Source organism: Leuresthes tenuis, unplaced genomic scaffold (genome assembly GCF_036924035.1).
Source record: "Leuresthes tenuis unplaced genomic scaffold, fLeuTen1.0.hap1 SCAF_1, whole genome shotgun sequence".
NCBI lineage: Eukaryota > Metazoa > Chordata > Actinopteri > Atheriniformes > Atherinopsidae > Leuresthes > Leuresthes tenuis.
Genome location: NW_027325355.1, coordinates 3,949,123 through 3,972,607, shown reverse-complemented (window position 1 = coordinate 3,972,607; position 23,485 = coordinate 3,949,123). Strand labels below are relative to the sequence as shown.

Genomic DNA, 23,485 nt, shown 5'->3' with positions numbered 1-23,485 from the left:
ATCTTCTTCCCTATCGTGATTATTCTCTGCAGCTGAAACTGAGACTCTCAGATCACTTCGTGTCTGCCAACAAAGCAGCAGCAGCTGAAGATGACCAACTTCCTCATGTGTCACAGGGTGATCAGATGTTGCAACAAAAGACATGCAGGTGGTAGAGAGAAGAGAAAAAGCTTACAGCACCTGGTATTCCCAAGCAGTCTCCCATCCAAGTAATACCCAGGCCCAACCGTGCTTGGCTTCTGAGATCAGACGAGGTCGGGCATATTCAGGGTGGTGTGGCCGTAAGCAAAAGTCACCGTAACAAATATATATTATATAGCTGCTGGAACCATATGTTTCTTCTAGGTTTTCACATAATTGGCTTGAGAGGCTGATGTTGATCCTGCACATGTTCTTCTCTCTCGTGTTGGTTCTCTGCAGCTGAAAGTGAGACTCTCAGATAACTTTGTGTCTGTCGACCTCTTCTGTTCCCTGTGTGTAGTTTTGTGTTCAGCGTCACACAGAGAGACCGAGGCTGCTTAGTTAGATGAAATCATCACAAATTGCTCATTTTTAAACAGTTACATTATATTTTAGAAGTCAGAACACAGTAATAGATGTTGTTTCAGCATCTATAAAAAGCTGATTTGTGACTTATTCTCTCGCTTACGGCCATACCACCCTGAACACGCCCGATCTCGGAAGCTAAGCAGGGTCGGGCCTGGTTAGTACTTGCATGGGAGACCGCCTGGGAATTCCAGGTGCTGTAAGCCTTTTACACCTGCAGGAGGCGCTGCTGCTCACTCAACACAGACAGCTTCTTGACATACATCACATTGGGAAAGAAATCAGTCAAATAAATTCACTTTTCAATCTTTGTCAAAGACTGGAAATGAGCGCACACATAAACCTCATTTAGGTCACTCTGTCATATCATCTTCCAGCACTGCTCAGCTCACAGTGACTTCATCTGTCTGAATTCTTCTGGATACCAAACACACACAAATATTATTGTCTCACGTTAGTCTGCAGACTGTTAACAGATCTTCCTGCAGTCTGCCGATTCATCCCATTTCCTTCCTTCCTAAGAATCCCTGCTGATATCCAAGGTGCTGATCCCAGATCTGCTCAGATGTCCCAGGTTCTCCTCTGCTTTTATCCTCACACACTGAACTGTCTCCTCATCTATGTGTTAACAACCAGAACCCACTGATGTGGGCTCAGAAATAAAGTTTCCAATGTTTTCCAAACACAAATGAATACATTTCAGAAATGTACTGAGGCCAGATAGAAAAAGTGCACGTGCAGCCACTTTAAACTGTCAAATAGGCAATGTAACGGCAGTTATATTTATGTTTCGCCACTAGATGCAGCTATGATTTTATGGCCATAGAGGAAGTCCGTATAACACGTTTGTTTTAAGTGTTTTGATGTTTATATTTATTGTTTAGCAATGTTTAAAGGATATAGTTAATAACATTTGGTGTTAGGTAAAAGTTAAAAGTTAAAACTTGATAAGTTTAGTTTAAGGTGACCGTGATGTCACTTCCGGTTTTAAAAAGCGATCCGGTAAACTGATAGCATTGATATGGATCCAATTAAGAAAGCAATCAACGAAGACCATAAGCGGTTTTAAGTTTACCGGTTTGTCCACTTGCAGGCCGAAGTGGTATATAAGTTTATGTTTGTAAATAATATATTTTCTTTTAGTTGAGGCATGTGTAATGTAATATTTGTACATCATTTGTGTTTTATCAGTTCTACAGTGTACTTGTGGTGAAAGCCGACGATGAAGACCACAGTAAAAATCAGTGAAAATAACACAAGTGTCGTATCTGTGAACAAGCCGGCATATGTTTTTTTCCAAAGACCACGTCCAGCATTTGATTGAAATTGACCTCTCTGCCCCCTGTATTTCCACACTGCTGGTGTATCAGTGAGAACACTGAAACGCAGAATGCGACAGTGGGGCCTCTCAAAAAGGGAAGGCTACAGTAAAATGACAGATGATGAACTTGACAGCTTGGTCTCTGCCATCAAGCAAGACTCCCAGAATTTGGGTTGGTGCTTTTTACAGAAAGTTTTTCTTTTAATTATATCTTGCACTTGTCCATAGCATTATAAAAAGATTTGTGCCATAAAAGTAACATTTGAAATGACAGGGCTTTCCACAGGCACCGGCTGCCGGCCATATAGGCTCCACAACTAAGTCTAGCTGAGGGCCGGCTACTTTAATGACTGCTATTTTTATAGCCTAAAGGCTATCAATATTATTTTTTAAATTTTCTGTGCCTTAGTGGAGAGTCGTGGACATTATCATAACAACGGTCATCATAGCATGTATACCTGAGAAAAAGTTAAATGCCTCAATTGTTTGTTCAGATGATTATCAATTAATATATCTTAAATAAAAGTGGTTTTCACTTCTTTTCCTACAGGTCACAGAATGGTAAAAGGTCGTCTTAGGGCTTTAGGCCACAGAGTTCAGTGGACAGAGTGTGGGATTCGATGCACCGGGTTGATAGTCTAGGAATACTACAGAGAATGACAAGCCTCGGATGTGTTGTGAGAAGGACCTACAATGTCGCAGCTCCTCTGTCACTCGTACATATAGATACCAACCACAAGTTGATCAGGTAAGCTGACAGCAAAGGACATCACATGGACATTATATATTTATATATTGATTTAAAAATGGTCTATGGCATACATTCTGCAGATTTCTGGAATCTGGTGTAATGGACCACGATGTAGCTGCATTAAACAATTGATACATTTTTATTTCACGGATATGGTGTGGTAATGTTTGGAATAGATGTCTCTTCAAGAAAGGTCAGTGTCCCCATGGAGATTATAGTGTGTGATATAATATTCAACTTAATTTTGTTAAAGCTATACTTTTCTTTCTGGCATTTTTACACTTTTCTTTTGTAATCTTAAAATGCTCCTAATAAGCTTATGGCACACTAAAATGTAAAAGCAAGCCACCAGGTCTTGAAACTACACGCAAACTACAACGCAGGCCATGCTAACATTAGCCTGGTAGATCACAAGTTGTTTATATTCAGACACGGCAAGCACAAGAATAGCCTTGATGGACGTGGTAACTGGACCGCTGATAACTTGACAACATTCTCCGCTCCGACATCCGGGGGAGATGGAACACACCATCACTTTCTCACCTCACACGTCAGGGAGGAGGGGAGCGTCACAGGTCAGGCAGGGGGAAGAGGGGGAGACTTTGGAGGGAGGGGGAGTTGTTCATGTTTAAATTTTTACTAAGTGCTGTGCTACATGCCAGAAAGGTAAGTATAGCTTTAAGTCTTACATCACACATGGAACAATATTTCATTCATTTATTATTCTTATAGTATTGTAGTTAATGTTTAATGTGTTTCTGTGGGGTTTATGTTTTCCAAATGCTCACAAAGATCATGTACCGACACGCTGCCAATAACAACAAGGCATCAACAGCCCAAGATTTCTTCCTTCAGGCTGTAGAGACGCATGGTTTTCCATCCAGGTAACATGCTATGTTTTGTTTTGAGGTTGCTGTTTTTATGTTTACATTGCTATATTTTTACAAGATGTTAAAAGAAATATAAAGTTGCCTTTACAAAATTGTTGACCCACTGACATAATCACAATATTATATGTATGTCTTTACAGTGATCTGCTGTGTTTCAGTCTTATAATATAAGCATCTTTATGTATTAATAAATTCCTTTCCAACTAGTGTCTCCTCCAGGATTAGCAGATGATGAAACCTGTTGTGGATTTACAACAAAAATATAGAACAAATTTCTACAACACATTCCTGTACAACTTGGACCTGTACATTGGATCTCTTTTTATCATAGTAGTATTGGAGACTAGTGTGTACATATATATAAATATTTATCATGTCTATCTATTCTTTGCTGCTCAGGTCCCTGATCGTAGTCAGGCCATCCTCCCATGATTAGATAGAGAGGACAGCTGATTTTCCTTTGCCTGCCTTTTGTGTTGAAGGACTGAGTCACACAGTTTTATCAACCACATATTTTATTTTTTGGACTTTTTTGAAAGAGTATCCATACCAAGGAGTAAAATTGTACATTCCTCTTTTTCCTAAATCAGTACCAACTTGTGCGCACCGCATGGAGTTGACGCTCAGATTCCGGCCGGCAGAAATTGCTGCTCCTTGATTGGATGATTGGTTGGCCCATGGGTGGGCACCGGGTTAATTGTGCAGGCTTTTGAGTAGTTCTCCTTGTTGCTGATTGTTACCATGGGATTGTTTTTCCTGTTTCCTTCTCCTTTGGCTTCTGTGTCCAAATTCCAAATGGAGAGCATGGAAAAATATATGCATTGCAAATTAATATGGAAGAAGAAACCAAATAGATTCAATTAGTGACACACAGAGGTGAGAAGGCAAATAGCACAGACCCTCTCAGCTGAATGTTTCACTTTTTCAACATTAACCAATTTAAGCCCTCTCTTTGGAATTGGTCAATCAAACACTCTGGTGTGACTGGATAACTGACGAACCTCATCCACTCATCTTCTTTCCAGAACACAACCATGACAGCAAACACCTGAAGGTTCCACCGAGATTTGAACTCGGATCACTGGATTCAAAGTCCAGAGTGCTGACCTTTCGGCCAAAAATGGGGCAAAAGGGACTGCCCGAAAGGGGGGAAAAGGAAAAAAAGAGGAAGGAGGGGGGAAAAGAGAGAAAAAGAAAAGGAGAAAAAAGGAGGAAAACGTACACTATATCCACTTTTCTCTATTCTCTTATCTTCTCAACATTGTTTACACACACCTCTGCACTTATTGCAAGGTTTATCATCCATTTAATTTTCATGTTTCTTGTGGGATTCGAACCTGTATTGTGGCAACACCCCAACATACCACAGTGCTTTGGACGTTACTAAAGCCTACTGTAGGGGGCAGCACACAAAATGTGTATAACTGTAAATGTAAATAAGTCTCCCATCATTTTTCCCCTCTTTTTTTGGTACACTCAATTATTTGAGAGACTAGTGTTATGATTGGCTTTGATCTTAGACATTATAAATTCATATTCTGTATTTTCCTAAATGTTCCTAGCTGGTACTTTTCCACTCTGTTCATACTGCACAATCGATGACCTTAAAAGGGTCCAAGACCTTAGAATGACATAAACAACTGGGTCAGACAAAACATCTCTAGTAGAGTAGATAGGTCTGGTACATTAGATCCACGCCTAAAACAGCACTCACACATACACACACATTGTTTCTCACATCCAAAGAACACAACAAGGACAGCAACTGGCCTGATCATGCCACTAAAAACTGGCCGATTATACTCTGACAAGTGTGAAAACAACTTCTGTGAGATAAAGCTGAATATAAATATGACATGTTTCCGGATATCGGGGCTTGGCCTGATGGATTTCCTGCGGGAGCTCTGGCACTCCGAGTCCAGCGCTGCAATATACTTTACTATGTGACCACTAATAAATACTTTTTTAATAAACGATTTCTCCAGCTTGTTCTTGGGCTTCCAATGAAAAAATCGGGCTAACACTAGCTATCTATCTGTATCACTATTTGTGCAACACAAGTGAATTAAACAAATTCCAAATTGAGCAAAGAAAGTATTTTTAAAAAATCTTTGGTTGAGACAAAGAGTGTTGGGTTTTATTAATAAATGTAAAATAATTCTCCAAGTAATTCTGGCTTCACTTTTGACAATTGCATTAAATGGATGTCACTCACACTCACTGTCGTCCTGTTTTGCAAATGGAAATTAAATAAAAATGTGAAGGCTGTTCTTGGTTCAAGTAAAATTATCAAACTTTATTAACATTGTAACAATAATCACACAGTAACAGACGAGCAATCATCTGCGAACAGACAGACAGACAGACAGACAGACACTTAATGTAAACTTAACGCCGCAGTTAAAACGTCGCATGAAATGGAAGCTGTCCAAGCGCACTGCAGACCTCCATGGGTGGAAGAGTTTGACCACTGAAGACACACCTGTGAAAAACAAAGTCAGCCGCTGCCCAATTGCCAGTACCACTCCTCCCATAAGTGGAGTGGTAACAGTGTGTGTGTGTGTGGCACACAGTTTTTCAAACGTATATTTGATAAAGAATTTTATCATTTTCACCCACCTGACTGGCTGCAGCAGTCCCGGTCAACATAGATGACCTCAGGTTCAGCTTGGCCCGCATTCTTGTATCGAGTGACGATGCCATGGCACAACTCTTCCAACCCTGCACCTTCACCCGTCGTCAAAACAGAGTTCAGAACCTGGCCAATATATAAATATAGCTTTCCCAGTGATAACTACTAATACAACCGATTCTCCGCAACAACCAAAAGATTCATCGCACACAAGGCCTTGAAATTGATTTTGGTCAAGACAGACACATTTGATGACAATGTGGGGGAGGAGGTTTCAGAATATGAAGATCAAATTCAGAGTCTGACAGTGACTTTTAGAAGAGGATGACATTAATCATCAGCTCTCTCCTAAATGAGAATGAACCACAGCTAGACAGCAGCAGGCCCCAGGACCAAGTGGTCAGCAGCCGAGCTGAGATTGAGATCTTACTTATGTTTTGTAAATGTTCAAAGTTGTAAAAAAGTTGTAAATGAATAATACATGATAGTTATACCAAAAAACCTTGTTGTTTATATTGCTTGAAATTGGGATGAAGTAAACATCTGTAGAGTATTTTAACATAAAATTGTTTGATTGTGTTGAATTAAAAACCCCAAAAATGCAGCGGGTCCACCAGACCAATAAACATTGCTTGAGTAACAAAAATATGACCAGAAAACAAGGGTTAATACATCTGGACACATCTGTCTGCTCTGCTCAAACACATAACCAGGCTCCGTTACCAGAGTGGAGAAAACGCCACAGATAGCCGATTAATTACTATTGCACTGACGGACAATAAATGCAAAAAAAGATAGTTCAAATCTTAAGGCTTTCCCCGAGGAATCGGCAGAGTTTATAAGGCAAATAAACAAAAAAATAAGTTACTATTTGTCTTCTGATTCTGTCATATCACTAACATCCCCACCGTCGCCACACAATGCTGGTATGAACAGCGACGCTATTACAGGCAGAACTTCCATTGGCAAAATGGCTACGTTACAAGGAAGTTGAAATACAACTTGGATAAAGTGCCGAGAGGACGGAAGATTAAATTTAATTTTGGTTGTCCCACGGTTTAACATTCGGCTTATACATGGCGTTACTTTTATGAGTATTAATCAAGTTTACAAACCTTGTTCTCGTGCTTGTCACAAGTGTATGCGAAGGAAAATATGGCCGACACTCAAGCGTTAACCGCGCCCCCTCCAACGTCACGTCACGTGTCCCTTTTGCCCCACTTTTAGTGACGTATATGCTTGTTCGGACCTGTGTTCGGACCTGTGTTCGGACCTCGTTAGGAACTCTTTGATGTCGTTAGGAAAGTGTTCGCCATGGTGCCATTTTCGCTGAGCAGCTGGTGGTTCACCAAAGTCCGTTTCACACCTCAGCATTGGAGAATCTCTTGAAAACCTGCAAAAAATGACTTTACGACATAGATTATCTGCTGGAAATGCATTCTCACAGAGCTCCAGAGTGGTGCCTTGGGACAGCTCATAGGAACAGACAAATAATATGCAGCCAGGAGCTCCATATTCACCTCACAAAATGGGGCAAAAGGGACTGCCCGAAAGGGGGGAAAAGGAAAAAAAGAGGAAGGAGGGGGGAAAAGAGAGAAAAAGAAAAGGAGAAAAAAGGAGGAAAACGTACACTATATCCACTTTTCTCTATTCTCTTATCTTCTCAACATTGTTTACACACACCTCTGCACTTATTGCAAGGTTTATCATCCATTTAATTTTCATGTTTCTTGTGGGATTCGAACCTGTATTGTGGCAACACCCCAACATACCACAGTGCTTTGGACGTTACTAAAGCCTACTGTAGGGGGCAGCACACAAAATGTGTATAACTGTAAATGTAAATAAGTCTCCCATCATTTTTCCCCTCTTTTTTTGGTACACTCAATTATTTGAGAGACTAGTGTTATGATTGGCTTTGATCTTAGACATTATAAATTCATATTCTGTATTTTCCTAAATGTTCCTAGCTGGTACTTTTCCACTCTGTTCATACTGCACAATCGATGACCTTAAAAGGGTCCAAGACCTTAGAATGACATAAACAACTGGGTCAGACAAAACATCTCTAGTAGAGTAGATAGGTCTGGTACATTAGATCCACGCCTAAAACAGCACTCACACATACACACACATTGTTTCTCACATCCAAAGAACACAACAAGGACAGCAACTGGCCTGATCATGCCACTAAAAACTGGCCGATTATACTCTGACAAGTGTGAAAACAACTTCTGTGAGATAAAGCTGAATATAAATATGACATGTTTCCGGATATCGGGGCTTGGCCTGATGGATTTCCTGCGGGAGCTCTGGCACTCCGAGTCCAGCGCTGCAATATACTTTACTATGTGACCACTAATAAATACTTTTTTAATAAACGATTTCTCCAGCTTGTTCTTGGGCTTCCAATGAAAAAATCGGGCTAACACTAGCTATCTATCTGTATCACTATTTGTGCAACACAAGTGAATTAAACAAATTCCAAATTGAGCAAAGAAAGTATTTTTAAAAAATCTTTGGTTGAGACAAAGAGTGTTGGGTTTTATTAATAAATGTAAAATAATTCTCCAAGTAATTCTGGCTTCACTTTTGACAATTGCATTAAATGGATGTCACTCACACTCACTGTCGTCCTGTTTTGCAAATGGAAATTAAATAAAAATGTGAAGGCTGTTCTTGGTTCAAGTAAAATTATCAAACTTTATTAACATTGTAACAATAATCACACAGTAACAGACGAGCAATCATCTGCGAACAGACAGACAGACAGACAGACACTTAATGTAAACTTAACGCCGCAGTTAAAACGTCGCATGAAATGGAAGCTGTCCAAGCGCACTGCAGACCTCCATGGGTGGAAGAGTTTGACCACTGAAGACACACCTGTGAAAAACAAAGTCAGCCGCTGCCCAATTGCCAGTACCACTCCTCCCATAAGTGGAGTGGTAACAGTGTGTGTGTGTGTGGCACACAGTTTTTCAAACGTATATTTGATAAAGAATTTTATCATTTTCACCCACCTGACTGGCTGCAGCAGTCCCGGTCAACATAGATGACCTCAGGTTCAGCTTGGCCCGCATTCTTGTATCGAGTGACGATGCCATGGCACAACTCTTCCAACCCTGCACCTTCACCCGTCGTCAAAACAGAGTTCAGAACCTGGCCAATATATAAATATAGCTTTCCCAGTGATAACTACTAATACAACCGATTCTCCGCAACAACCAAAAGATTCATCGCACACAAGGCCTTGAAATTGATTTTGGTCAAGACAGACACATTTGATGACAATGTGGGGGAGGAGGTTTCAGAATATGAAGATCAAATTCAGAGTCTGACAGTGACTTTTAGAAGAGGATGACATTAATCATCAGCTCTCTCCTAAATGAGAATGAACCACAGCTAGACAGCAGCAGGCCCCAGGACCAAGTGGTCAGCAGCCGAGCTGAGATTGAGATCTTACTTATGTTTTGTAAATGTTCAAAGTTGTAAAAAAGTTGTAAATGAATAATACATGATAGTTATACCAAAAAACCTTGTTGTTTATATTGCTTGAAATTGGGATGAAGTAAACATCTGTAGAGTATTTTAACATAAAATTGTTTGATTGTGTTGAATTAAAAACCCCAAAAATGCAGCGGGTCCACCAGACCAATAAACATTGCTTGAGTAACAAAAATATGACCAGAAAACAAGGGTTAATACATCTGGACACATCTGTCTGCTCTGCTCAAACACATAACCAGGCTCCGTTACCAGAGTGGAGAAAACGCCACAGATAGCCGATTAATTACTATTGCACTGACGGACAATAAATGCAAAAAAAGATAGTTCAAATCTTAAGGCTTTCCCCGAGGAATCGGCAGAGTTTATAAGGCAAATAAACAAAAAAATAAGTTACTATTTGTCTTCTGATTCTGTCATATCACTAACATCCCCACCGTCGCCACACAATGCTGGTATGAACAGCGACGCTATTACAGGCAGAACTTCCATTGGCAAAATGGCTACGTTACAAGGAAGTTGAAATACAACTTGGATAAAGTGCCGAGAGGACGGAAGATTAAATTTAATTTTGGTTGTCCCACGGTTTAACATTCGGCTTATACATGGCGTTACTTTTATGAGTATTAATCAAGTTTACAAACCTTGTTCTCGTGCTTGTCACAAGTGTATGCGAAGGAAAATATGGCCGACACTCAAGCGTTAACCGCGCCCCCTCCAACGTCACGTCACGTGTCCCTTTTGCCCCACTTTTAGTGACGTATATGCTTGTTCGGACCTGTGTTCGGACCTGTGTTCGGACCTCGTTAGGAACTCTTTGATGTCGTTAGGAAAGTGTTCGCCATGGTGCCATTTTCGCTGAGCAGCTGGTGGTTCACCAAAGTCCGTTTCACACCTCAGCATTGGAGAATCTCTTGAAAACCTGCAAAAAATGACTTTACGACATAGATTATCTGCTGGAAATGCATTCTCACAGAGCTCCAGAGTGGTGCCTTGGGACAGCTCATAGGAACAGACAAATAATATGCAGCCAGGAGCTCCATATTCACCTCACAGACACCTCTTATTTAATGTTGTAAAAGGAGTTTTACTGCCGATATGTCATGTGTTCATGTTAGCTGCACCAAATAGAGAAATTTAACTCACTTTAAAAAAAACAGTATCACACATACAGATACATTAATACTAACAGGTTAAAAAAAACAAGGCAAAAGTAACATAAAATACCCAAAAGGCAAACTTCTACACTGCTATATGCTGTGTCTCTGTTTGTCTCTGTTCTCATTCATGACTTGTCTCTGGCTGTTTTGATGTGTTTGTTTTGGTCCTACTCGTTATCAGTTTATTGTGTCTGATTATCTGTTTTGGTTCATAGTTTTGTGACGTTACTTTCCTTATTTTTCCCCATAAGACTAATGCTCACTCAGGTGAAAGCTTCAGACTGTGCGATGATTTCTGCACCAGACACGGGCAGAAACACCATATATACAAATGCATTTGGATAGTTCCAGACATGTGTAGTTATAGATATGTTTGGAAGCACACAGCAACACTTCCACATCAGCCAGCACGACAGAAAGTGGCGTCCTAAAACAGATGCCAGCTATAAAAGAGGGAAAGAAGACTGAATTCAGCCTTGAACAAGTCTAAGTTTGAACTTGCACAACACTTCTCAGAGTATTTAGTATTCAGGAGTATTTTAGAGCAAAAATCAGCATTTAGCTACACGTCATTAAACTTGTTTAATAAGGGTTGTATCGCATCGCATTAAAAGGCAAAACAGTGGGAATTAGTTTCATTACAAACTCCTGATCCAGCCTCATTTCTTTCTGACTGTCTTGTCATCTTTAAAGTGGTCCTGATCAATAGTTCTCCAGCTTTCTGAAGGTCTCTCAGAATTTTCCTTGGACGTTTTCTGCTTTTTCTCTCTTTTTCAGTCCAGTCCTTGTACCTGAGCATTTTCAGAGGAATGTGTTTTTCTTTGTTAAGCCACTTAACTCTGACCTATGAATCATTCAAGCAGAAAAAAGGCTCCTAACTCAAGGGATGAACCAGTGTTGTGTTAGCCCGATTTTTTCATTGGAAGCCCAAGAATAAGCTGGAGAAATCCATCCATCCATTTTCTATACCGACAGTCCGTTAATCGGGTAGCGGGTGGGCTGCAGCCTATCCCAGCAGTCATCGGGCGAAAGGCGGGGTACACCCTGGACAGGTCGCCAGTCCGTCACAGGGCCACATAGAGACAAACAACCATGCACGCTCACACTCACTCCTACGGACAATTTGGAGTCACCAATTAACCTGACATGCATGTTTTTGGATGGTGGGAGGAAGCCGGAGTACCTGGAGAGAACCCACGCATACACAGGGAGAAGCTGGAGAAATCGTTTATTAAAAAAGTATTTATTAGTGGTCACATGTAAAGTATATTGCAGCGCTGGACTCGGAGTGCCAGAGCTCCCGCAGGAAATCCGTCAGGCCGAGTCCCGTTATCCGGAAACATGTCATATTTATATTCAGCTTTATCTCACAGAAGTTGTTTTCACACTTGTCAGAGTATAATTGGCCAGTTTTTAGTGGCATGATCAGGCCAGCTGCTGTCCTTGTTGTGTTTTTTGGATGTGATAAACAATGTGTGTGTGTGTGTGAGTGCTGTTTTAGGCGTGGATCTAATGTACCAGACCTATCTGCCCTAATAGAGATGTTTTCTGTGACCCAGCTGTTTATGTCCTTGTAAGGTCTTGGACCCTTTTAAGGTCATCTGTTGTGCAGTATGAGCAGAGTGGAAAAGTACCAGCTAGGAACATAGGTTATTTAGTAAAATACAGAATATGAATTTATAATGTCTAAGATCAAAGCCAATTATAACAGTTGTATCGACACATAACAGACAACTTAGCAAAGAAGCCATTTTAAATTGGATCTTTAGGCACTTTGTTGCTCGCAGCCTGTCACAAAGACACATCATTTGTTCCCATTTCTTTAGTTGCATCTATGAAAAACACCAAAGATAACACAGTTTGACAGACAGAAAATGGTATTTTTACAGCAACAAGGTGATTCCCAAAGAGCTATGAGCTGAAAACTTGGCATATCTCAGCATGGTGTGCAGTGTGTCCTTAAAACATTTGAGGAAACTGGACAAGTGGAGGACAGAAGAAGAAGTGTCAGGCCTAAAAAACTATCTACAGCAGATGAACAGTATCTGAAAGTGATGTCCTTAAGAAAGAGGAAAAAATCCAGCAAAGACGTGACAGGACCTGAGAGATGCATCTGGACCTTCAGCTGATCCATCTACTGTTCAATGAAGCCTCATCAGAAATGGTCTCCATGGAAGGGTGGCTGTCAAGAAGCCGTTCTTAAGGAAGGGAAACAGGGAGAAAAGGCTGAGCTATGCCAAATGATACAAGAAGTGGACTGAAAATCAGTGGCAACAGGTCTTATGGAGGCATGAATCCTCCCCAGAGCCCGGACCTCAACATTATTGAAGCAGTGTGGGATCATCTGACAGAGAACGGAACAAAAGGCAGCCGACATCCAAAGAAGAGCTTTGGGATGTCCTTCAAGAAGCCTGGAGAACTATTCCTGAAGAATACTTAAAGAAATGACACAATCCTGGCAAAACATAAAGGAATGAGGTGTGTTTTAAGACTTTTGACCACAGTACTTTATATAATCTGCATATTCCAAAAAGTTGAGAACTTTTCCTGTTCTAAAAGCACAAACTTTCTGCTTTAATGAAGAAAGGGATGATATGTATCTGTTCAAGCTGCTCTGTATTTAGTCTAACCTACAACTGGTCCCAACAGGACGATCATCTTCAGCATCAGTGCTCAGTGACAGCTTTAGAACTATGTGTAGAAACCTGATTTGTATTTAGACTGTTTCTGTCCAGTCGAGCTCTCTGAGCTGACAACAAAAATAAACTCTTCTGAACCATCAACTTGTATTTTAGACCCAATTACACCAGACTGTTCGAGGAGGTTTTCCCCTAAATCCACACCTCCACATTGGATTCGATCAGTCCACCACAGAGTTTTAAGGCTGCTGGAATTAAACCTTTCCTTTAAACTTTCCTTTTACTCTGGAAGCAGAAATTCCCCTTAAACTTCTCTGAGCCATAATTGGTGGCAGCAGAGGCCTTGGAGGGAGTCCATTCCCTCTGAGTGCAGCCCACAGAGGGAGTGGGAGAGGTTCCTGAGTCTGTAAACTTCCTCTTGCTGTGTTGAGCTGCAGAGGCCTGGGGATGATTCTGCATCTTCTGGCCTGTTGGCGGCTTCCTCAGAACTTTCCTCTTTGCCACTTTCAAAGAGAAATATGTAGAAACCCTTGGACTCATTCTCCAGAATCTCTTCATCTACTCTGTCACCCCACAGAAGTGCAGGAGAGGATATTTTGGTTTGACTCAAAAAGGACTTTTTAACTAAGTGTTGTTTTTCAGGCGGTTTGTCTTTCAGGTTTTTATAAACTACAGTGATGTCATGTCCTTTGATGACATGTTTCCATTGTGATGTCATGCAGAACTGTGAGGTCATAATCAGTGATGACATCACTTCTTGTGATGTCAGCAGCGATGGTGCTCTGTTCTCAGTCACCAGTCATCACGTGTGCTGTTCTGCTCTCTTTTTCAGCTTTATGATCTTAACTGTAAATAATATGCAGCACATGTTCATAGAGCCCAGGCAATGGTGGGAAACATGGATTGTATGAATGCTGCGTGAAATGTAAATGAAAACAGAAGCAGTGACCTGCAGATCCTTTATATATATGTGATAACTGAATCTGAATGTATCAGTGTCCAGGTCAGTAATAATGTATTTATTGTATGTTACGGTGCTCACAGCTGCTTTCTTCATGCCTCACCTGGAAGTATCTTTGAAGCTGCTTTGTATGTTGTCTACACTGACTGTGAATCAAAAGCAGCACAACAGCCACATCTTCAGCTTGTTGTTGAAAAGCTGTTCTGACAACATTCACAGCCCAATAAGCAGCACAGTGACAGCAGTGTAGTTGTGTTTGTGGGTCAGAGGAAATCTCATGTTCCAGCCAATCAGGAGCCAGCAAACTCCACCTGGAACAAACACTGTCACACTGACCTTCATCTGTCTGTTTGAGTCTCTCCAGCGCTGGTTGCTATGGCAGCACAGCTGATCCAGGACCAGTTAACACTGACCAGGAGAGTTGGTCAAAGTGTCTCCTTCAGCTGTGGAGCTGACCAGTGTGATGAAAACTGGATATACTGGTACCAGAAGAAAGAAGCAGAAACATTCACAGTGATTCTGGATATTAATAAAGATAGTGGTGATGTTTATAAAGGTTATGGTCATCCTCAGAAAGATGATTTCTCAGCTGTGAATAAACAGAACGGCTGGGAGAGAGCAGTAAACCACAGCCCAGGTTCACATATTTCACCTCCATCTCAGACAGAGTCACAAACATACTGAGCTGAGGGAGTTTCTTCCTCACTGCTGTCTTTATTTATTTCAACTTTTATTCAACTTTTTCTTCTTATTAAGAGAAGTTTTCTGAAGGTTCAAAGATAAAAACTGTGAACATTTCAAAGATTTCTTCTGGAAAATGATCCAAATGAAACTTCAATTCACCATAAATAAAAGAAAGACATTTTAAAGACATTTATTTAATACTGAATGTTTTCATTCAAATGTCCAGATAAATATGAATCTCCTGCTTTGAGCTGCTGCTGGAATAAAGTCCATTCCTCCTTTAAAAAGTTTAATGAGCTCTTCATGAAAACACTTCCAGCAGCACCTGTTGTTTCACAGCTTTCAGCAGATTTCACCTCATCATTTCACTTTATTCCATTTTAAAAGACAGATCTTGGACTGATCTCAGGTCAGGATTTTGTCCTTCTAGCAGCAGCTTATCAGGACGTTGATTTTGTTGGACAGATGTTCATCAGTTTCCTGTGGATGTTTCTGCTTCCCAGAGGATGAATCCAGAGTGCACTGAGACTGAGACAGGAGCAGGAAAACTTCCTAAATTCATGTGAAGTCTTTGTACCACATTACAGCTCAGAAACAGAACACATGCACAGTGAGGGCATGATGCTCAACACGTTTCTCAAAGCATTTACACAAGGACATTCATTATGTGCTGATAGTGATATGATTTCCTTCCCCTGACACTGAAATAACAATCATCTTTAAGTGATTTCATGTCACTTTTAGATCCATCAGCTCCACAGTTTTATATCTCTACATGTTAAATATAAGGCAGCTTTCACAGCTCGCTATGTGGCAAATATCTGGAAACAACTGAGACTAACAGCCTGAAACATCCAGTTTCTACAAAGATAGCTCATATACACAGTTCTGTTGGAATGTTTCTGTACAGTCATCATGGACATTAATGTCATTTCCATTTAGTCATTTAGCAGATGCTTTGATCCAAAGTGACTCACAGGTGAGGAAACAACATCCCAGTGCAGTCAGGCATACCTCTCATTTCCCTGTATTTGTGTCCATCCTCCAGACTCCTGTGGATCCTTTTTACCTCACGCTAAAAAAGCCAATATCACAGACGGAGAAAAGTTAGATCATGAGAGAGAAAAAAACTCTTGAAACTTTCTGTAAACAAAGCAAGGAGGTCAATAAATAAGTCTACACCTCATTACAGTGGTTAATATTTCTGTATGAATACGTTTCTGTTTGCATCTGTGTGGTTGTGGACATATTTGATCTAAGGGAACTTCAGATTGAAACCTCGCCAGTGAAGAACTGAATGTAGCACAACGTGTTGGTGTAAAAGACCACTCTGATGCTTAGAAGTCCATACTCCCACCAACTAGCTTAAAACTGAATAATCCTTTCAGATGAGAGATGAAACGTCTTCAAGAACCAAGAAGAAGAAGAAGTTGCCCTTATTCAGGCTCTTACCCACAAAGTGTCACCGTGAGGAGCCCCCTTTCCAATCAGTAAACCTTCTTCTAAAAAAGTAGCCCTGAGCAGCTGCCTCCAGCTCCTCTGAGGGACACACCTGCTGAACTGGTCATTGACATTAAAATAAAAAGGCTGCAGACAGACCAAAACTCCTGCTTTGGAGATGAACCCTCTGTGTAATGCTTCTCACAGTTCATGAAAGAATATTATAAAATAACAATGATTTTAAGCATCTGTAATTATACTGGGGCACCTGCTTATCTGAAGTGTTGCATATGTCACTGTGATCTATGTTATTAATGTCCAAAGACATGTGAGCTGTGTTTAGATTTAGCCAAAAGCTGAAGTGGAGAAGAAGATCTTGGAATAAAGAAAGAGGAAAGGCGCCCTTGAGCTGCTCATATCTGGTCTTAACGTGATCAGAAAAGTGATTTAAGTACATCTGTGAACACGTTCAACAACAATCCAGCAGGTCTTTTCTCCACCTCTCGGCCAACTCGATAGTTCTTGTGATGAGAGATTTCAACTCGTGTAACCTCCCCCAGGAACTGACGAGCTCCAAACAGCTGGTGACATGCGCCATGCAGGACAGCAACACACTGGACCACTTCTACTCCACCATAAAACCCTCATACCGCTCCATCCCCCACGCTGCCCTTGGACACTCCGACCACTGCATCATACAGATGGTCCCCAGATACAGGCAGCAACTGAGAAGGGCCAAACCATCCAGGACTACAGTAAGGAGGTGGACTCCAGAGGCAAGGGACATGCTTCAGGACTGCATGGAGTCTACTGACTGGGAGTCACTGAGGGGCCCTGAGGATGACAACGGCAGCTTTTCTGACACTGTATGTTCCTGCATCAGCTTCTGTGAGCAGGTCTGCCTCCCAACCAAAACCATCACAAGGTACAATAACCAAAAGCCCTGGTTCTCCAAGCAGCTCAGAGAGCTCAGGCGCCGGAAAGAGCAGGCGTACAGAGAGGGTGACATGGACACATTCAGGCTGGCCAGACAGAACCCCAAGAAGGCCATCAAAAATGCTAAAGAGGACTATAGAGCCAGACTGGAGAGTGATTCAGGCACCACCGACCCTGCAGTTGTTGGAGCCCCCTCTGAACCATCACAAACCACAAAGGTAGAAGCCCTGTGTCGCCCCCTCCCCCGGACTAGCTGACGATCTCAACACCTTCCACACCAGGTTTGAGAGACCCCCTGCTGCTTTATTGTCTCCAATCACCCCCCTCCCCCCTCTCTCTCTCTCACAGGCACTGAGAGCTCACCGCCACCCACTTCTCATCCCCTTATCACATATGTGTATGATGAAATATTTTTTAATGTATTCTGTGTGTAAAGTCTCCCAGAAAGGTAGTATCATATTATATGGCAGGTTGTGTGTGTTTTTCTGTCACTTTACTCAAAGAAAGTTAATGCCTTAGCATGCATGAGGTGTTCTTATTGTACCCCAACTCCTTGGAACACAGTAAACACCTCACCTATGAATACATTAAGAAACAGTGAAAATACAGTTCTTGATCAGCAAACCTAATGTATCTGATATATGTTAGATTAAGCTTTACTTTAATAGCACATATCAAATCAAACACGGGGGAATCTTCCTCTTCCTAAGTGGCTCCATCCTCTTACCTATCCTTCTCTCCTCACTCTCCCAAATCTCAAAACTATCACTCTCTCACTTAACTCCCCAAACTATCTCCAAACTACATTAACGCTATCAAAACTCGAGTATCCAAACTATCAAAACTCAAAAAGTGAACTGACCGCAACTCTCCATAAAAAAAAAACCCACTTTTAAATGGAGACTGGGGGGTTTATATGCTTGTCAATACACAGGCATATAAATCTGAAGCACTTCCGGAAGCAGTCACGTGGTTGGGACGGGTAGTGAGGTTGCAGACATCATCATTTTTGGCCCCTCCCCTAAATTAAGTAAACCGTCTCCTCCATTACTCCAAACACGCTTCGAAGCCTCAGCACATTTCAGAACATCACTACAGGAAGCTGCATGCAGGTGAGTCCAGAAAAGAATACATGTAGCGGTCAAACATTTGCAGAAATGTCTTCAAAGTACTTTATATCATTGGTTTGATTCCTGCACCTGGACACGGGCAGTCAGAACATGTACTAAAGAGTAAAAAAGTTCAAATAACCTGGCTGCTATTCACAGTTAGCATGTCCTGCTAATGCTAATGCTAATGCTCTGCAAACCGTTGTACTCAAAGCAGAAAGCAGAAACACAACATCAACTATAGATTTCAATAAGCCGGTCAGATGGACAAATAAAATGGAGCTTTATCCTTTTCTAATCTTTTTTCTGTAGTTTTAAAAAATTAAAAAAATTTGATGATCAATGTAAAATTTAGAATTGTTCTTTCCGGGCTTATCTGGGTATCATTTGGCTTTTTGATAAAACTGTGGAGTGAAAACATTTGATATGATGTGTTTAATGTGTTTTAGTGTTTAAAATCTTAAAATGGGGTTTAATTATGGTCAATATAAATGCTTCAATTACATTAAGAGTTTATGTTGTTTGAAGAGGAGTCATAGCATTATAATATAGATTTGTCAGTGATCCAGGAAAGTATCACAGGAGCAGTAGAAATATACAGTTCAGTATCAGTGTCTGATTTCTCAGATTTACACTCAGAAGCCCATTAAAAGACAGTCTGACTGTCCTCTTCAGAAGCGTCTCATGAAAGCTTAATTTTTCAGTTTCCTTTACATATCCAATATTTTCTTTTATCCACGTATCAAAAAGGACTGACCACATGCTAAAAAGGTTGTACATGTCTTTACTCATAAAGTCCACCTGCCAACATATGGAGTTAAAATGGAGCTAAAATGATCTTTATTAGGAGGATCTGTGCAACTTTTAGGAGCTGATACTCTGATCTGACCACAACACAAGATCACTTTTTACTCTTTAACTGGACACGTAAGTTTACCAGTTAAGATAATTTCAGAATCAATATAAAGGAGACTGTAGGTTATTTGGGTTGAAAAACATTTCAGAGTTTTAAGGGTCTGAGAGTTTCCTTCATCTCAAACTTTAGGTTTCACTAAAGCAGCTTTCTGGAATGAGTCACTGGACGAGCACTTCTGATGCCAGAAAAACACTCCTTTATATTTAAATGACAGCCTCAGAATGGTCCACTTCATGTTGTTCTTCAGTGTCTCAGATCAGTCAGACAGCTCCTGCTGACGTGTTGTTAGCCACACAGAACTAGATCATCCCCCCACTGAAACATCACATCTTCTCAGTTTCAAGCCTCAGTCCAGACTGAAGCTCCCTGAGTGCTGAACCGTGGGCTTCAGAGTTTAACCTGTGTCAAATCTGAGATTACTCTGTTACTTTTCTGGATCCATGACAGCTTCTGGAAATTAGAACAAATTTAGAAATAGAGAAAATCTGCACTTCAGGCTTTGGGATGATATTGGGACCCTTTCCTCAAACAATATCATTGTCTTAATGTAGTAAAATGATTTAAGTTGATCATGTTACACTGACTCAGATGAGATTCATGGGATATTTCACACAGTGGGTGTCGTTCTACAAAGTATATTATTGCATTTTTTCTGAATTTGATAAAAAAAAAGCTCCAAATATTTTGAATTGTGACCTTAGTGGGTCTTTTAAGAACCATTTTAAAGTTCTCTTAAAAACCACAGTAATAAGTTTAATGAAATGTGACTAGATGGTTAAAAAGTGTCCAGAAAGGTTTTCAGGAGAAGAAGAAAAGTAGGTGTGATATAACATGCTGCACGCCACAGCTGGATCTTATTGTATGTACTGACAGTTGCAGACAGAGTCCATCAGTCAGAGGACCAGGACCAGAATGGAGCAGCAGAACCAGGATCCAAACCCCTCCACCAGGAACAGAGACGGCTCATCCTCTGGTTCCACCGGGCTTCAGGTCAGTGTGGAGGACATCAAAGACATGAGGACGAGTGTTGAGGCTCCGCGTATCGTCCGCTTGTTCTGCTTTTACTTCAAATGTGGAAAAAGTTTTTCTTGGTTGCATTTCCTCACTGATACAGATGTGCCTAGACTGAAAATGTGCTGCAGGCTGAATGAGCTGCTGGAAGAAACTCAGTGGCCAGATTGTTGTGGTGGGACATTTTCTTGCTCTCAGTCTTCAGATTTGAGAGGTTCAGGAGCTAATCTTCATTATTTGTGTTTAAAGTCTCTGGATTACATGAATTAAACCTGGTGGTGGTAATACTTCTGGGTCTTTAATGGTTAAAGAACAGGTTTGTAGATCTCTGAGGGCTGAGGGCACTTATAAACACACTCTCAGCATTCATGTTTGATCTGAAATATTGAGACCTGTGGCCCGGTCTATACACGTCCAGTTAGAATATGTTGGTTAGCTTAGAGAAATCTTTTGTGTGAACTTCAAAAGGATCTAATCCTTCTTCCTTTCTGTCATTGCAGAAACATATATCCCAAGACGGATCCAGATGTCACTCCTGTAAACACTGTGGGAAAGTTTTCAAAAGATCTTCACATCTGAGGTATCATCAGAGGCGTCACACTGGAAAGAAACCATATAGCTGTTGTCAGTGTGGGGCAGCTTTCACTACATCTTCCACTTTTAAGAAACACCAACGTATTCACACAAGAGAGAAACCATACAGCTGTGGTCAGTGTGGGGCAGCTTTCACAACATCTTCCCATCTTAAGAGACACCAACGTATTCACACAGGAAAGAAACCATTCAGCTGTAGTCAGTGTGGAGCAGCTTTCACTCAATCATCTAGTCTGAAGGCACACCAACGTATTCACACAGGAGAGAAACCATACAGCTGTTGTCAGTGTGGAGCAGCTTTCACTCAATCATCTCGTCTAAAGGCACACCAACTTATTCATACAGGAGAGAAACCTTACAGCTGTGGTCAGTGTGGAGCAGCTTTCACTACATCTTCCCAGCTTAAGAGACACCAACGTATTCACACAGGAAAGAAACCATACAGCTGTGGTCAGTGTGGAGCAGCTTTCACTCAATCATCTAGTCTGAAGGCACACCAACGTATTCACACAGGAGAGAAACCATACAGCTGTGATCAGTGTGGAGCAGCTTTCACTCAATCATCTCGTCTAAAGGCACACCAACTTATTCATACAGGAGAGAAACCTTACAGCTGTGGTCAGTGTGGAGCAGCTTTCACTACATCTTCCCAGCTTAAGACACACCAACATATTCACACAGGAAAGAAACCATACAGCTGTGATCAGTGTGGAGCAGCTTTCACTACAACTTCCGATCTTAAGAGACACCAACGTATTCACACAGGAGAGAAACCATACAGCTGTTGTCAGTGTGGAGCAGCTTTCACTCAATCATCTCGTCTAAAGACACACCAACGTATTCACACAGGAGAGAAACCGTACAGCTGTGGTCAGTGTGGGGCAGCTTTCACTACATCTTCCGGTCTTAAGAAACACCAACGTATTCACACAGGAGGGAAACCATACAGCTGTGGTCACTGTGGCGCATCTTTCACTACATCTTCCCATCTTAAGAGACACCAAGGTATTCACACAGGAGAAAAACCATACAGCTGTGGTCAGTGTGGGGCAGCTTTCACTACATCTTCCGATCTTAAGAAACACCAACGTAGTCACACAGGAGAGAAACCATACAGCTGTGGTCAGTGTGGGGCAGCTTTCACAGTATCATCTAGTCTAAAGACACACCAACGTATTCACACAGGAGAGAAACCATACAGCTGTGGTCAGTGTGAGACAGCTTTTACTACATCTTCTGGTCTTAAGACACACCAACTTATTCACATAGGAGAGAAACCACACATCTGTAGTCAGTGTGGGGCAGCTTTCATTACATCTTCCCATCTTAAGACACACCAACGTATTCACACAGGAGAGAAACCATACATCTGTCGTCAGTGTGGAGCAGCTTTCACTGAATCATCCAATCTAAAGACACACCAACGTATTCACACAGGAGAGAAACCATACAGCTGTGGTCAGTGTGGGGCAGCTTTCACGGTATCATCTAGTCTAAAGACACACCAACGTATTCACACAGGAGAGAAACCTTACAGCTGCGGTGTGTGTGGGGCAGCTTTCACTACATCTTCCGTTCTTAAGAAACACCAACGTATTCACACAGGAGAGAAACCATACAGCTGTGGTCAGTGTGGAGCAGCTTTTGCTCGATTATCTAGTGTGAAGACACACCAACGTATTCACACTGGGGAGAAACCATACAGCTGTGGTCAGTGTGGGACAGATTTCACTACATCTTCCGATCTTAAGAAACACCAACGTAGTCACACAGGAGAGAAACCATACAGCTGTGGTCAGTGTGGAGCAGCTTTCACTGAATCATCTAATCTAAAGACACACCAACGTATTCACACAGGAGAGAAACCATACAGCTGTGGTCAGTGTGGAGCAGATTTTGCTCGATTATCTAGTCTAAAGACACACCAACTTACTCACACTGTGGATACATTTTTGGTTTAAATCAACAATATATTTTACGGCAGATAAGAAAACATTTACCTGGGAGCAGCAACAGGAACTACCAGTCAGAAGAATTTCCCCTGTTCAGATTAAAACTCGTCTTTCTGGATTACCACCTTCTCTTGTCAGGACTTTTGTTCTGAATGTTCTGTGGGTAGCACATGTTTGAAGAATCATTGAAAGTGCTTTATAATTTTTTGAGATTGTTTTAACTGTGGACAGATCTCCCACCGTTCAAGATAAATATGACATCAGTTGTGAGTTGATAGACAGAACGATGTAAGTTCCTTGAGATGACATTGTTTTAATTCGGCTCTATATGAATAAAACTGAATTGAATTGAATATGCAATCTGTTTGAAAGTAGATACATGTCTTATTCTATTATACTGAACATGTATGTTTTGTTTAAAGTTAAAATTCACAAA

At 41.2% G+C, this 23,485-nt stretch overlaps 1 protein-coding gene and 2 pseudogenes across 1 annotated transcript; 2 read left to right on the top strand and 1 right to left on the bottom strand.

Moving 5' to 3' along the window:
- Positions 1–168: 168 nt before the first annotated feature.
- LOC140267235 (5S ribosomal RNA) lies at positions 169–287 on the bottom strand (annotated as a pseudogene).
- A 356-nt stretch (positions 288–643) lies between these two features.
- On the top strand, positions 644–752 carry LOC140298394 (5S ribosomal RNA; annotated as a pseudogene).
- Positions 753–17,538: 16,786 nt separating this feature from the next.
- LOC140296157 (uncharacterized) lies at positions 17,539–23,058 on the top strand. Its single transcript, XM_072379702.1, has 3 exons — positions 17,539–17,685; positions 21,169–21,336; positions 21,421–23,058. Exons 1-3 carry the CDS (start codon positions 17,539–17,541, stop codon positions 23,056–23,058), a joined length of 1,953 nt encoding a protein of 650 aa, XP_072235803.1.
- Positions 23,059–23,485: the final 427 nt, after the last annotated feature.

What these genes read in the sequence shown, in the direction of transcription:
- LOC140296157 (XM_072379702.1), top strand. Translation starts at nt 17,539, where the DNA reads ATGGACACATTCAGGCTGGCCAGACAGAACCCCAAGAAGGCCATCAAA. An exon ending in AACCATCACAAACCACAAAG is followed by an intron (nt 17,686 to 21,168) that starts GTAGAAGCCCTG and finishes TCCACTTTTAAG; the next exon opens with AAACACCAACGTATTCACAC. An exon ending in CTCAATCATCTAGTCTGAAG is followed by an intron (nt 21,337 to 21,420) that starts GCACACCAACGT and finishes TCTCGTCTAAAG; the next exon opens with GCACACCAACTTATTCATAC.